This window comes from Pteronotus mesoamericanus, unplaced genomic scaffold (genome assembly GCF_021234165.1).
Source record: "Pteronotus mesoamericanus isolate MK-2021 breed Mesoamerican mustached bat unplaced genomic scaffold, CSHL_Meso_final contig_182, whole genome shotgun sequence".
In the NCBI taxonomy this organism is placed as follows: Eukaryota; Metazoa; Chordata; class Mammalia; order Chiroptera; family Mormoopidae; genus Pteronotus; species Pteronotus mesoamericanus.
The window spans coordinates 12,772,901-12,789,864 of NW_026555078.1; the positions used below are offsets into that span (position 1 = coordinate 12,772,901).

Genomic DNA, 16,964 nt, shown 5'->3' on the forward strand with positions numbered 1-16,964 from the left:
ATTGGATATGTTTTGAGCCAACTTGAATTTTAGGAGTTTATTTTTGAAGCCTAGACTTTAGAATTTCAGAAATGAGTCAATATTAGAAGTGATCATAGAAAGAATAATGAAATTTGTGTTGCTGATCAAATCAGAAACTAGTTCAGCCTAATAATGGGGCAGAGTTCTACCTTAAGTATGGGTAGATAGGTACTCATGACGTCCAGTGTTGATGCTTCAGTCTCATTTATAGGTAATTTTACTTAATATGTTTGTCATTAGGAAATTTAAGAGGCCTTTTTCCTGCATTCAGGAATTCTTTTATGAAGGGCTTAGGGCCAATTGTTCTTCAAGTTGTATTTTGTGATTTTATTCAAATAAAAATATTTACCATTTATTACCCAGTAGGACTTCATGCTGAATATATGGACTGTTTGGTCCATGAAACTTTTTTACAAATACATTTTTGCAAGCTGTCTCGTAGCAGAATGCAATGAGTTTTTGTACTTATTTGTGGAATTCCTTTTTCCTGGCTACTTACCACTTTCTTGTTTATATAATGTCATTGTCTTTCAGGTTGCATCCACTTGGTTCATGCTGGAAATAAGTTTGTATACCTATTTTTAGGAGAGTTAATACTTGCTCTGCAAGGTGCCAAACAAGAAAAGAGGAGGCCAAGGTCTTTGTATGTCACAGTTTCATACAGCAAATACTTACTGAATGTCTGTGATGTCCCAGGACACTGTTCCAGGAGCTTGAGAGACACTAGTGAACAAAGGAATCCCTGCCATTGGGAAGCGTACTGCAGTGAAGGGAGACAGATGCTAAAACAGAAATAATTAATATAACTTGTAGGAAGTTGATAATTGTTATGGAAAAATAAAGAGTGGGAAAGGGACAGGTTACAGTTTTTAAAAGGACAGTTATGTTAGATCTGTTGAGAATATGGCATTTAAACAGACTTTAGGAGGGTTAGCCATGTCATCATCTGGTGGCAGAGACCACCCGTTATATCTGAGGAGTAGCAAGAAAGCTAGTGTGGCTGGAAGGCGGGGGAGGTAGATGTGTTACATGTTAGTAAATTAAGTCAAAGGTAAGTGAGGGTAGAGGGTGTGGGACTTTGTGAAGACAGGGTCTCTTGTGTGGATTGGGAAGCTCTTGGAAGGTTTCAGATAGACAAATGTGATGTCATATTTTAATTTTAAAAGGGTTACTTTTCCTTCTTTGTTGAAGAGTGTGTGGAGAAAGCGAGGTTGAAAAAGGAGACTAAGAGAAGGATATTGTAGTAAACCTAGTGAGAGATAATGGTGGCTCAGGCTAGGGTGATAGTATTGGAAATGGTGCAAAGCAGTTGGCTCTTAGATGTTTTTTTTAAAAGGTGGGAAGGTGGGAGAAGGATGGGGCCAGGCAGAGAAGCGAGGGGAAGGGGAGCGAGGGGGTGGAGAAGGGAGGAGAAGTGGGATGTGGGGTCAGGAGGGAAGAAGCAACTGGACACCAGGGAGGAAAAGGAAGATTCTTGGATATGTTTTGAAGGAAGACTCAGCAGGAATTCCTGACCCTTTTTAGATGTGTAATAGAAAAGGAAAAGGAATTAAGCCTAACTGCACAATGCAGTGTGCAGATAATGTTTTATTGAGTTGTGCACTTGTATAGTTTTGTGAACCAATGTGACCCCAGTAAATTCAATTTAAAAAAATGACTCCAGGATTTTCTCATTGCTAACTGGAAAGAAGAATGGAGATGGCATCAACTGAGATGGAGAGTCTAAAAGATGGAGCAGGTTTAGGAGACGAGAGTGATCAGTTTTGGACATACTAAGTTTGGAATGTCTATTAAACATCCATCTTAACATAGTTTAATGTCTACATAGTGTATTTAGACCAGAGCTAGAAGACAAATTAATGTAAGACTCTCTTCCTTGACTAGTGTTTTAAATTTTTTTGTGCGTTTTCTTTTGTTTAATAGATAAGAAAAATTGAATAAGCATAGAGTAACAGTAAGTGATCTAGAGGAAGAGCATGAGAGTGGTTTTCAAATATATGAAATGTTCTTTGACTTTTTAAAAAAATGTAAGTCCCAAAAGGCAGAGCTAGGATCAGTAAGTAGAAGTTGGGAGGAAGCATATTTCAGTAAAGGCTGGAATATGAAGGCTAATAAAAGTTGTCCGGAAAGGAATAACGTAATTTGCAGTTCTTTGCCCCCACTTTTAATCAATGTAAGCAGACACTGAACAACAATTTGCCAAGAATATGCCATGGAGAATGTTTGCACTGAGAGTTTAAGATGGAATTTTAGGAATGGGACCTCAGAAATTACCTAAACATAGTGAGCATTTCTGCATTATTACATAAAACAGCCTGATTTAGTAGAAAGCGTATTGGACGTGGACTCAAGAATCATCTTTGTCATTTAATAGCAGTATGCCCTTGGTCAAGTCATTTAACGTCTCTAGGCTATAATTTCCTCTTTTAAAATGAAGTTCTCAACTACCTGATTTGAAGTCCCTTTAGATTAGAAAAAAGGAAGAACCATAGGTTCTTCTTCAAAGAGGATGTAGAGCTTGAACTGAACATGAATAATGAGTAGGGCTTGCTGGAAGAGGGAAGAAAGGTCATTTCAGTTGATTAAATTTTATGACTTCTTTTCCCCCTAAGTCCATGGAATTTCAAATAACTAAAAACTGTAAATGAAGGCAGAGATGGGAGTGGCCAGGGCCTGGTCCAATTTGAACTCTGCTCTTGTGTCTTTGCCTTAACTCCAGGAGGTACATGGTTTTTGAAGTCTGTAGTGAGTGGTGGGATGACTAACATGCCTTTACTTGTATTTGTTAAATGCTGCCATGTGTTTAAATAAGGAGTTTTATTTTGGTAGAAGAATCAGTCTGTGCTTGCATATACTTTAGAAATAATACAAATGTCTTGGGGAGTGCCACTGGGAATTAATCAGTAGGAAAGAGTACTTTTAGCTGGTGAGATTAGGGAAAACTTTGTGGAGGATGCAGTATTTTGAGGTGGATCTTGAAGTAAGAATTGAATGTAAAAGTGGGAGCAAGGGATGACATTTCCTTTGATCGAAATACAGTCTTTGAGTAATGTGAAGGTAGGAAAGAAGCTTGGAAAGGTGAGTTATTACTTGGTCATTTAGAAATAGAAAATAGTCAAGCAGAGGTGATTGGTTAGAATTGTGCATCTTGCAGCAATGTTTATAAGATGATTGGAAGGAAGGGGAAAGTGAAGGCATGAAAATCATTTAGACAGTTATTGTAATAAATCCGATGACAGGAGGCTATTATGTGGTAACTAGAAGATTATTGGTGGCCTTGGAAAAAACAGTTGCCAGGTGTCCTGAAGACAATTAAAGTAGAATTAGTGGTTTAAAATACTAATATTTAGTATGGATACTAATACCATGAGGCCGTAGTTATTAGAAGGGTCAGCAACGTGGAAGTTATTACTTGTGAGGAAGAGGGAAGGAATGGTTATAAATATGATGCCAGTGTTGAAAAAAGGTGGTGTCCTGGTGGTCAGTAGATAAGAGGAATGAAGAAAAGCCTAAGGTTAAATAAGTAGCACAGGCATAAAAGGAGTTATTAGAGCAAAGCAAAACTGTAATCTAGAAGCATCAGGGAGAAGGAGTATTCCTATTTTAAATGTTTGCCAGAATAAAATTTCCTGTGGAAAAAAGAACACAAGTATGTGCAAACCTGGTAGAGGTATTTTGCAGAAAAATATTATTAACTGCTTTAATATAAATACAAGTACTAAGGGTTGTAAAAAAAATACTACAGACTTTTTTTTTAAAATTTACCTAGAGAGTGAATGGTTGGTTTGCTCTAGGTCAGATTAAACTTTTCTTAAGAAAAGACCAATATGTCCAACTACAGTGCTGTAAAACTAGAAATCAGTTATAGGAAGAAAATTGCAAAATTCACAATTATTTGGAGCTTAAAGAACATGCTACTGAACAACCAGTAGGTCAATGAAGAAATACAAAGAGAAATAAAAAACCCTTGAGACAAATGGAAATGGAAGTACAACATACTAAAACTTATGGATGCAGCAAAAGCAATTTTAAGAGAGAAGTTCATAAAGATAAATGCCTAGTAAGAAATAAGAAAGATCTCAAACAACCTAACTTTACGTCTCCAAGAACTAACTAGAGGAGGAACAAACAAAGCCCAAAGTTAGTAGAAGGAAGGAAATAATAAGTATCAGCAGAAATAAGCGAAATGGAGATTAAAAGAAGTAGAAGAGATTATTAAAACTAAGAGCTCGTTCTTTGAAAAGATAACTTGATTAACATTCGCTGGATTCACCAAGAGGACAGAGAGGATTCAAATAAAATCAGAAATGAGATGATACAACTGGTACTACAGAAATACAAAGGATCATAAGCGACTACGGCAAACAATTATATGCCAACATATTGGACAACCTAGAGTAAATGGATTAAATTCCTGGAAACACAAAGCCTTTGAAAAAACGAATCATGAAAAGATAGAAAATCTGAACAGACCTATATCCCTAAGGAGACTGAATCAGTAATTAGAAACTTCCCAATAAAGAAAAGGCCAGGTTCAAACAGCTTCACTGGTGAATTCTACCAAACATCCAAAGAGGAGGTAATACCAATTTTTCTCAGTCTTCCACAAAAAGTAGAATGGAAGGGCATACTTCAAAACTTATTTTACGAAAACCAGATAAGGACACCACAGGAAAAGAAAGTTACATGCCAATTTTCCTGGTGAACACAGATGCAAAAATTCTCAATAAAATATTGGCAAACTGAATTCAGCAATGCACTAAGAGGATCATATACCATGACCAAGTGGGATTTATTCCAAGGCTGCAAGGATGGTTCAATATCCTCAAATAAACCAAAGTAATAAAACAAATGAACAAAATGAAAGATAAAAGTCATGATCACCTCAGTAGATGCAGAAAAAGCATTTGACAAAATTCAGTGTCCCTTTATAATAAAAACTCTCAAGAAAGTAGGTGTAGAGGTACCTCAATTTAATAAAGAGCACATAAGACAAGGCCACACCTGAAAACTCTTTTGTTAAGATCAGAAACAAGACACACAAACAAGACAGGACACTCACCACTTTTATTCAAAATAATATTGGAATCTTAGCCATAGCAATTAGTCAAGACAAAAGAAACAAAAGTTACTCAGATTAGAAAGGAAGAGGTAAAACTGTCACTATTTGCAGATGACATGTAGAAAACCCTAAAGACCCCACACGAAGCTGTTAGAACTATGAAACTTCTAAGTTGCAGGATACAAAGTCAAAATAAAAAATCAGTTATATTTGTATACATTAATCATGAACTGTCATAAAGAGGAATTAAGAAAAAAAAATCCCATTCACAATTGCATCAAAAAGAATAAAATGCCTAGGAATAAATTTAACCAAGGAGGTGAAAGGACCTGTACACCAAAACCTATAAAGACATTGATGAAAGAAATTGAAGAAGATACAAATAAATGGAAAGATATTGTGCTTATGGATTGGAAGAATTAATATTAAAATGCACATACTATTCAGTATTCAGTGCTGTCTCTATCAGCCAATAACATTTTTTCACATGTGTAGGAAAAACAAACCTAAAATTTGTATTAATCACAAAAGACCCTTCTGTCAAAGCAGTCCTGAGAAAGGACAACACAGCTGTACTTACCACGCTCCCTGATTTTAAACCATGTTACACAGCTATAGTAATCAAAACCATTTGGTATTGTCATAAAAACAGACACACAGATGGAATGGAAAAGACAGTCCAGAAATAAACCCATGCATTTGTGTTAGGACAAAAGCGCCAAGAATACACAATAGGTAAAGGACAATTTTCTTCAATAAATGGTACTGGGAAAACAGCCACTGTCACACCGTGCACAAAAATCAACTCAAAATGAGTGCAACACTTGACTGTTAATGCCTGAGACTGTTAAATTCCTAGAAGGACACATAGTTTATAAGCTCTTTTAACAGTGGTGTGGATTTTTTTTGACACCAAAAGCAAAGACAACAGAAGCAAAAGCAATCCAGTTGGGGCTATTTCAAACTAAAAAGCTTCTGCACAACAAAGGAAACCAACAACAAAGTGAAAAGACAACCTACCAAATGGAAGGAATATTTGCAAATCATATATCTGATAAGGGATTAATATCCAAAATATATAAAGAACTCATACAATTCAAAAGCAAAAAATACAGTCTGATTTTAAAAATGGGCAGAAGATTTGAATAGACAGATTTTCAAAGAAGATACACAATACAAATGACCAATCTGTACACCAGAAGGTGTTCAACATGACTAAATCATCACGAATGTACAAATCCAAACCACAGTGAACATTACCTCAGTAATATTACCTGTTAGAATAGAATGGAAAGAAGTAACAAGTGTTGGAAAGGATGTGGAGAAAAGGGAACCCTTGTGCGCTGTTGGTGGGGACTGTGTATTGGTACAGCCACTACAGTAAACAATATGGAGGTTCCTCAAAAAAATTAGAAATAGAGCTACCATATAATCCCACAATTCTCTTACGGGTATTTATTCAAAGGAAACAAAACACTAACTGGAAGAGATATATGACCCCATGTTAATTGCAGCATAACTTATGATAGCCAAAGCATGGAAACAACCTAAGTGTCCATCAGTGGATGAATGGATAAAGAAATAGTGATTATTTATATTTATTTTATATTTATATATATTAGTGCTGTACAGGGTCTGGCACACATATGCCCCCCTTTTATTATAAAATTATAAGCATGTGATTCTGTAATAAAAATAACACTCAAACACACCATACAACATTTTAGGTGAAATGTTCAAGTTATTTTTCTTATTCTGTGTTTTCACAATAGGAAGAAAAAGAGGGAGAGATACATTGATGTGTGATTGCCTCTTGCTTGCCCCCTGCTGGGGACCTGGCCCACAACCCAGGCATGTGCCTTGACTGGAAATTGAACGGCGACCCTTTTGTTTGCAGACTGACATTCAACCCGCTGAGTCACACCAGCCAGGGCAGAATGTTCAAATTAAAACTATAAATTGTTACGCTCATATTATTGCCCTACCAACCACACTCAAACAAGCCTGCCTTCTGCTGGACCCTGCATATTAAATGGAATATTATTCAGCCATAAAGAGAATGAAATCTTACCGTTTGCGACAACATGAATGGACCTTTAGGGCATCATGTTAAGTGAAATAAGACAAAGACATATACCGTTGATCTCATTTATATGTGGCATCTAAAGCAAACTCATACTATGGAGGTCAGATAGATGATTGCCAGAGGCGGGGGTGGGGGATGGGTGAAATGGGTGAAGGTGGTTAAAGGTACAAACTTCCAGTTGTAAAATAAATAGGAGATAAGATGCACAGCATCATGACTGTAAATAATTATGATGTATTTTTGAAAGTTGCTAAGAGAGTAGATCTTAAAAGTTAATCATCACAAGAAAAAAATGTAACTGTGTGGTGATGAATGTTAACTTACTGTGATCATTTCTCAGTATATAAAAATATTGAATCATTATGTTGTACACCTGAAACTAATAGAATGTTAAATGTCAATTATATCTCAATTTAAAAAAAAATTATATACACCAACAATGAACTATCAGAGAAACCAAGAAAACAATTCCATTTACAATTGCAACAAAAAAATAAGGTGCCTAGGAATAAATTCAACCAAGGAGGTATAAAAGACCTATACTCAGAACACTGTAGGACATTGAAGAAATTGAGGAAGATAAAAATAAGTGGAAGCATATACCGTGTTCATGGATTGGAGGAGTTAACATCATGAAAATGTCTGTACTACCAAAGGAAATTATAGATGCAACAGAATTCCTATCAAAATACCAATGACATGTTGGTATTTTAATAGGACAGATATAGAACAAATAGTTCAAAAACTTATATGGAAACAAAGATCTTGAATATCCTCAGCAACCATGAGAGAGAACAAAGTTGGAGGTTCACAATGCCTGATGCCAAACTGTACTACAAGGTCACTGTAATCAGTACAGCCTGGTACTGGCAGAAGAATAGGTACATAGATAACTGGAACAGAACAGAGAGACCAGAAGTAAACCCATGCCTATATGGTCAATTAACATTGACAGAGGAGGCAAGAGCATACAATGGGGTAAAGACAGTCTTCAATAAATGGTGGTGGTAAAATTGGGCAGACACATGGAAAAAATGAAACTGGACCACTTTACACCATACACAAGAATAAACTCAAAATGGATAAAAGACTTAAATATAAGTTGTGAAAGCATAAAAATCATGGAAGAAAATAGAGCAGTAGAATCTCAGACATCTTGCGGAACAATATTTTTGCTGATATGTCTCCTAGGGCAAGGAAAACAAAGGAGAAAATGAACAAATAGCTTGACATCAAACTAAAAAGCTTCTGCAGAGCAAAAGAAACCATCAACAAAATGAAAAGGGACTCCACTGTGTGAACTTAAACAACTCAACACTAGGAAGACAATCTATCCAATTAAAAATTGGTGAAAGGACCTGAATAGACACTTTTCCAATTAGGAAAATACAAAGAGCCAAAAGAAATGAAAAAATTCTCAATGTCACTTATTACAAGAGAGATGCAAATTAAAACTACAGTAAGATCCATCACCTCACACCTGCTCAAATGGCTACCATCAGTAAACCAACAAACAACAGTTCAGTAGTTTGGAGTGTCATCCTGTGCACCAAAAGGTTGCCTGTTCACTTCCTGGTCAGTGCACATACCTAGGTTGTGGGTTCAGTCCCTGGTAGGGATGTGGTGGTCATGTACAGAAGGCAGCTGATGTTTCTTTCTGTCTCTCCCTGCCTTGTCTTTTCCCTCCCTGTCTCCCTCTTTCTCTTAAAAAAAAATCCTTGGGTGAGGATTTAAAAAAAACAACTAGTGCTGGCAAAGATGTGGAGAAAAGGGAACTTTAGTGCACTGTTGGGGGGAGTGCAGACTGGCACAGCCCCTGTGGAAAACAGCATGGAGTTTCCTCAAAAACTTAAATAATGAAACTGCATTTTGACCAGTGATCCCACTTCTGAGTATACATCCTAAGAATCTGGAAACACCCATTTGAAAGAATACATGCACTGTGTTCAGAGCAGCATTATTTACAACAGCCAAAGTCTGGAAACAGGCCAGGTACCCATCAGTAGATGAGTGGATAAAAAAGCTGTGGTACGTGTACACAATGGAATACTATGTGGCTTGAAAAAGGAAAGCAGTCTTACCTTTTGCAACAGCCTTGATGGAGCAGAACGACAGCTGTCAGAGTGTGAGGAGGAAGGCGGGGACTGGATGAAAGGTGAAGGGATTAGCCGAAGAACATGTATGTATATAGCTCATGAAACACAGACCACAGTGTGGTGATGGCCAAAAGGAATTGGGAGGAGGGAGCAGAGTAGGGCAAATGGGGGATATCTGCAGTATGGTCAACAATAAAAATAAAGAAAAAATTTAAAAAAACAAAAACTAATTTGCAAACGCAGAAATGTGTAACAAAGTTTTGTTGGTGTGTGAATGGGTTTTCTGTTGTTTCTTTGTGTCTTTTGATTTTATCTCTTACATTGTTTTTTTTTGCTTATTTAGATACACAGAAGTAAAAACAAGTGGAAATTTCATCTAAAGGATGGCATTATGAATCTTAACGGAAGAGATTATATATTTTCCAAAGCCATTGGAGATGCAGAATGGTGAAGAGTTGATTCTTTTATGAATAAAACAAAAGAAACTTTTAAAAAATTTAAAGTGAACAGTTTGAAACTTGGGACATACTCCAACCAAAACTTCTGCATGTCAGAAAAAGTGCAGTAGAAGCAAAGCTACTGGAACAAAGAGACCTTGACAACCTAGACACTACTTCTAACTGGCAAGCCATGGAACTGTAGCACCTGGGTTTGTTGGGGAGGGGGGTTTGGGGTTTTGTGTAGGAAAACCATTAATTGTCAATTTTAAATACAGGTACCTGCCACCGGTAATTAGCATGTAAAGCTTTGTCTATATTCCTTCCTTCACCTTGGGTTTAATCAGAAAAATATTTGTTAGAATGAACTGAAGAAATTCCCTTTTGATAGACGGAAATGAAACTGCTTATTGTATGTGGTTATATTTGGTAAAAATTGCGTGTGAGCTTTTTACAAAAGGGTAAGAATTATGATGCTGAATTTTAATTCACTTGTGTAAGGAAACAATTTAGATCTCTTATAATAGGTCTTAAATATTTTTACTTGCAATTCTCCCTAAGTAAAATATACCTCTTTCTTCCCTGCTTTATGAAACATCTACTTAAGAGTTAAGGGAAGTAATCAGTGATCACAGTTTAGAGACAAAATTTGACCCAGGAATGGTGTTTATTTTAATTAGATTTTCATACTCATTAAACTTGGGTCTTGTCCGAGTTGAGCAAAATTAAAATGACACCTTCAATTTCCTTACAGAAAATTTGTAATTATATCTTTTAGTCCCATACCTTTAAAAAGAAACCCCAAAGTGGCTCCTTAGGAATACGGTTGTATTTCACAAAGGTACCTTCTAGCTGAAATTATATACACATGAATAGATACAGATTTTTTCCTGTTGGGCTGAAGTGTATGCTTATATATGTGTTTAGTCTTTAAGCTAAACAAACATTAAGATAACATTCTGTGCATTGACTGAAGCGTTGGGCAGGTGGTGAGGACCTGGGTTTTTATTAAACAATTTAGTAATTATAAAAGTTTCTTGTGTTTACTAGTAAAGAATTTTAAAACTATTATTTTAATTGAACACATTTTTAAAAATGCAACTTTGTAATTTGAGAGGCAGTTTTGGGGTAAGAGGGGGTGGGCCACTAAGTACATACTTACCTCTTTCATTTGGTGGCCCTTCCAGGCCATTGATAATGTAGACGTGGGCTCCAGTTTGCACATTGGGAAGAAAGCATATAAATTTGACTTATATTAAAAATAATAGAAACTTAATATGTATATTAAGAATGCATAGCTCTGTATTCTCTAAGGGGCTCTAAAATACAATATGGCAGTTCTGTGTTCAGTGTGAACTAGTTGCCTGGGAGAATTGTAGGAACACTCATCTTCACCTTTGTGTTTTTACAGTGAATTCTTTTCATGATTTATCTTGACAAAATTCACATGTGTTTAAGTTACTTTTGTATATTCATTTTTTTAAGTCTTCCATTTTTGTCTTCCTTTTATTTGTTTTTGTGTTTCCAGAAGTAACATAGAAACACTTTAAAGTACATTGCAACGAAAAACTGTGAGCTTATTATATATTGGGTTTTTTTTTTAACACAGATCTTTAAACTGCTCAAAAAAGGCTAATCTTTTTTTTTTTCCTTTGCCTACTTTTCATCCCACATACCAACTTGGTCCTTTTAACTTAAGTTCTGAACTTTGGTGTAAATGGTGGTTTCTAGCATGCTAGTAGTTAGGTTTTATTTAGATGTCATAGCTGGTAATACGGTTTTTGTTAGTTTAGTTTTTTGGAGGGGAGATTCATTTGTTTGCCCCACTACTCTCAAAGCACACATGGGAAGGGAGTTGTTTGTTTATTGAGACTGGGTGGAGAGAAGGGAGGGGGTGAAATCACAGAAGTCCTGTTGTTCAGTTGTCCTTCAGTATAGTTGATAGGTTTATATTTACCCAATGAAGAGTCAACAACCTGAACTACCTATAAAAGTTTAGCAGTGCTGCAGTGTTGATTGAAACCTTTTGGCTATCTAGTAGTTCTCATGCTACTGAATCTTGTATTATCATATATTCAGCTCCTGTTTGGGCCCTCGATGTACGCAAACATTCATATTCATAATAGAATTGTGTACTGGCCTATTTTTATGTTATTTTCAAACATGAAAAACCACTGCTTTCAGAATGACTCACTAGGGTCATTTTGAAGCAGGAAATAACTTTGTATTTGCACCTGTGTATTGCATATTAATTACGGCATACTTGGCAAATGCTTTTCTTTTACCTGTGACTATTCTGAAAGCCAATCCAAACAACACTGCATACCAAATTGTGCTCTTATATATTACTATATTTGTGTTCCTTTTTAAGCAAATAGCATGTTTTAGTTTTATTATGGTGGCTTGCTATAAGAATGCCACTTGCTTATCTTTTATTGTACTTGAATTCTTAATCATGCTTTTAATGTATTTTAACAAACCATTTCTTTAGATTCTGTAAACGTGTCATTCCTTTGAAAAGGCAGGGATTCCCACTTCAGATTTTAAAATGAAAATGTTTATTCAAAGAGGGAAAATAGTTCAGACCTTGTTTTATGAAAATAGGTAAAGGTTTCAGAAGAGGATTTGTTTAGATTTGCACAGATGGTGATGGCACCTTTTATTAAAAAGAAAGTTAGCGTTAATCAACAGTGCTAAGGAAAATTTACACAGAATTACTTGATATATCAAGTGGAAATGTGTGCCTTTCAGTATATGTACTCTTTTTTTTTTTTTTGGTGGTCATTGGGATAATCAGACCATATGAATGCCTGAGAGCACATTTAATTTCTGTGGAGAGCCATGTTTGGCTAAAACAACTCTTTAATGTGCAATTAGTTTCTAGAGTAAAATGTCTGTTATATGAGCGGGATCTTTATATTGGGCTTTTATATTTTTTAAATGTTCAGATTTCTTTCTGTTAACTAAATGCCATCATAACATCACATTTATATTGTTGCCTGTCTTAAAATCAAAGCCACCTTGATGTTTTTCTGCTAGGAATACATCAAGATTTGAGCCGTGTGTATAGTGATTAAAATGTTTTTGAAGAGCATATTCTAATAGATTCTGGTGTTAGACATCAAGATCATAAAAATATAATAGCTTTTGTATAAAGATTTTCTTTTGCTATAGTAAAAATCAAGGATTTGGTTTCCTTTTTTTCTGCTTTTTATGGAGGAATGAAAAGGGTTGTCTTAAGAGTAATTTTTAATTATCTTATAGCAATAATGTCACCATTCTTTTTCAGAAGGTAAATATGCCTTGTGCAGGAAAACAGACATAATTTTCTCCATTTTCTTCCACTTAGAAAATTCCTATTTTTTCATATTATTTCATCTTGAACATTTTTGAGATTTTGTGCAATGTAATATTTTATTGCTCCATCTTTGTACATTTTCATTTTATTTCATTTGTCTGTCTTCCACCTGTATGTCTGAATCAGCTACTTCAGATTTTGAATTCATTGGTTAAAAAAGTTACTTTATATATTTCCTCATGGGTTTATGTTAAAAAGTTTTGCATTTTAATCTATTATGCTATGGAAATCATTCTGAAGTTTATATTTCCCTTTTAAGCCTTAGTCTAAATTTGTCATTTTTTATGGTTTAAGAAAGAACACACCAAACTTAATATCTTTATTTTGAGGAACAAGAGAAACTTTTTTTTCCTTCTCTTTTAAGAGAAGAGCTCATTGAGTTAATAACTACTATTAGTAAGATACTATTTACCTAGTAAGTAACTCTTTCAGTCAAGGTTCCTTAAACTGGCCCAGTATGCGCCAGGGCTACAATTTGGGGGTGGGACTAATCCTTTTTGCTGTTCTGAGCTACTATTGTCAACTGCTGTTGTACATACTGTTATGTGTAAGGGCGTAAATATATTTATTATGTTTGTATAATTCATTCTGTACAATTGCAGATCAAGATTGCTCTTCTGTGATATACGGGATATTATGTTTTAAAGACCATCTTGGAATACAATTAGAGAACTTAGTATTTTGATGTACTAAGACCTATTTTAAGTTTAATATTTTACCTTTGCAAAAACTTTAATTAAAGATGTTATTTAAAAAAAGTAATGTTGCTTGATTTGCTTACTAGTGTATATAGATAGCTGAATAAAATTATACAGTTTAGAAAGGAAAATGCTTTATACAATTAAGTTCCTTTATAAAAAAAAAATAGTGTCATTATACTCTATACCTCTAAAATTAAATAGGGTGGGATATCAGTCTGAATTATTGAACCATGTTAGGAATTCTTAATAGCTTTGAAAAAAAAAAATAGTTGTATTTCCCAGGCACATGGGAATTTAAATTGGGCTAAATTTATGCCAACAAAATGTAACTAGAATTGATGTACTTAACATACTGTATTGAATATTTCTACTCCAAAGAATAGATTACTTAAGATAAAATTATTTGAAAACATACTTGTTTTTTAAATTTCTCTATTTAGCTAAATCTTTTAGTTCAGTTTGTAAATATTTGCATAATAGGAGAATCGAATTTCTGAGGTCTATATTACATATTGAATATGTTTTGTGTTATTTTAGAAGGTATTAAAAATTAGCAAGTATTTTAATTTTATAGTTAATTCAAGTGAAACATTAAGAAGCTTGCTTTTTTGTAATTTTTTATCCTGTTACAGACTATCTAGGAAACATGCACATTTTAACCATTAAAACAATCATAATAAAGATTTTATTGTCAGAAAAATCTTGTCATTTTGCAGTTTAATACAGGCTCCTGTGATTGGCCTCAGTTTTGATATCTGTAATGTATAAGGTTTTGAGGATTAAGTGAGGTAAAGTGGTTTTTTGTACACTTAACCACTCACAAATGATTAATTTCATAATCATTTTCATAATTTAAAATGACTAGTGGAGCTGAAAAAATTAACAATAGCAAAGGAGAATGTGGTCTGATTAAGAAGAGGTGGTGAAAGATTTGGTTACAACCAAACAGCCTGGGAGGTCAGGTTAGAAAAGCAGTTCACCTGGCCGTAGCAGTACAGAAGGGGTATCAGGAAGCAGGCGGGAAGCATCTAAGCTTGCCCCCCGGGAATTACATCTAAAATAGGTCAGATTTTCCCAAGGGTAAAATTTAAGAGGTAGAACATTTTAATAATTAACGCAGTTTCACCAAATATCAATGGATTCTGCCCTTTTGTTGCTGGAGAAAAACAGATGTTGAAATGTTATTCAAAGACATCGAAGCCTTGGTTACCTCACTCTGCTGACCTGAATCCTCCTTGTGATTGTTGGCAGTCCTGTTTCTTTCTGGAGGCAAATGGCCTTTGTGTGGAGGCAAAAACCCTCCTACTCTCCAGCCAAGGAGGAAAAGGCAAATAGAAGTAGTTGCTCACCTTTGTTTGTTTTGAAATAGTTTTTCTTAGTTTATGAGGAAATTGAGCACACACTATGTGTTAGTCCACTCACTGCGCAATTTCCCGTGGGCCAGGAATTGTGACCAGTACCATTGGAGGGCCCAAAGGTGAATAAGGCGGTTGCTGCCTTTAAAAAGCAGTTCGTGTCCATGAATCTTTTCCTTTTTTCTTCACTTAATCCCTTCACCCTCTCACCCCGCTCTGAACCTCCTGCCCTTTGACAGCAGTTAGGTTGGATTTGTCTGGGTTTTAATCCCAGCTAGGACTGGATTAATAGCAGCGGAGTTTGGTATGTTATCAAACCTGACTACCTCTTAGGATTGTTGTGAAGGTAATCAGATAATGCATAGGCTGTATTTGACAAATCCTTGGTGCTTGGTAACTGATCAGTAAATGGCATTTTAGGAATAATGGTCAGAGAAAAGATCCCAGATTTGCCCAGTTACTTACGTTGAGTTTTCCTTGCTCCTGTCTTAATAGCAGTGGGTTCACAGTCTGTGATGATGTATCTACAAACTGAATTGAGGGATTAGAGGACTTAATACCAGCAATTATAGAGAACACGGACTTTGTTAGTGGAAACAGACAATTCTAGAGGCTTAATTGTTGTCTTCACATTGGAGATGAATTTTGTATTCTTGAATCAAGAATGTTCTAAACGTTTACTTACCTTCAAATTTCACCTTTCTGAAGGTTATTGAGTTGAAATAATGCTAGTTACCTCCTGAGCACTTCTGGAATATCCCACTTTCTTAACCATGTGGCAGAAATGGAATTCACTCATTCTTTTATTTCTCACTTCCAAACCTTACATATCTGTGACTACTGTTTTCCCAGTCACTTGGTATTTGAAGCTTTTAGTGTCATCTAAATCTGTTGCTTCCCGAGTCTTCCCCAATCCTAGTCAAATTCTTCACTGTCAAACTTGTGCTCAAAACAAAGTCCAGGAGTCATCCTTGATTCCCGTTCCTTTCCTCACTTTTGCCACATCCCGTCAGCAAGTGTTGCTGGGTCTACTGTCATTGCATACACTGATTCCTTTTTAAACATTTTAAAAAATATTTTTATTATATTTTTTCCATTACCATTTACCCCCCCATACTCTCTTCCACCTCAACAATCATCACACTGTGTGAGAACTTCTGTTTGTTTTCACTAGTATCTAGTCTAGGTCAACCCCAAACCAGACTGGCATCAACCAGTCTGACAAAGCTGCTTTGTTAAACTTGACTTCTCATATGAAGAGAAACAGTGGGACAGTCTCTCTTAGCTGGATCTCAACTGTGTTCATCAGAGTCCCTGGCCATGGCATGACTCTCTGTGACAGTCCCTGCCTGTTTTTGCTCACCCTGTCTTTGTAGATTTGCCTTGGCTAAAGCCCATTTCTCAGCTCATGCCCATGTGAAATTTGTTCAAAGTCACAGTGAACTAGTGGCAACCTCATAGGGACCCACCTGGTAACACACTCAAAGTTCAGCTCCTATGCAAGGCATTTGCACCTGAGTTTTTCCTTTGCCTGCAATACTTTTCCTTTAGATCATTCTATCCCAGATCAAGGACATTTCTCTTGCTTGTACCATGATTTACTTCACATTGAGCCCTCAATGATTTTTCCTTCCTTGTCCCAGGTTTGTTCTAACTCACTTATTAAGACATATGTTTGATATTTGTAATATGTAATGTACTCTTACAAATTAATTAGATATTCCACTAGGGAAAATGAACACATAGAACAAGGAAGTCAGTTCATCAAGGAAGAAAACCAAATGTCAATTGATTGACCCTTTTAATAATTGAAGGAATACAAAAAAAAAAAAATGTAAGAAACCATTT

General features: G+C 35.5%; 1 protein-coding gene across 1 annotated transcript in view; it reads left to right on the forward strand.

Annotated features, from left to right (window-relative positions):
* The window catches only part of GTF2A1 (general transcription factor IIA subunit 1), a 44,536-nt gene extending 30,718 nt beyond the window's left edge, over positions 1–13,818 (forward strand). The window contains exon 9 of the mRNA XM_054567189.1: positions 9,609–13,818. Within this exon, the coding sequence (XP_054423164.1) occupies positions 9,609–9,716 (108 nt within the window). The 3' untranslated portion in view covers positions 9,717–13,818. The remainder of the gene's footprint in view (positions 1–9,608) is intronic.
* Positions 13,819–16,964: the final 3,146 nt, after the last annotated feature.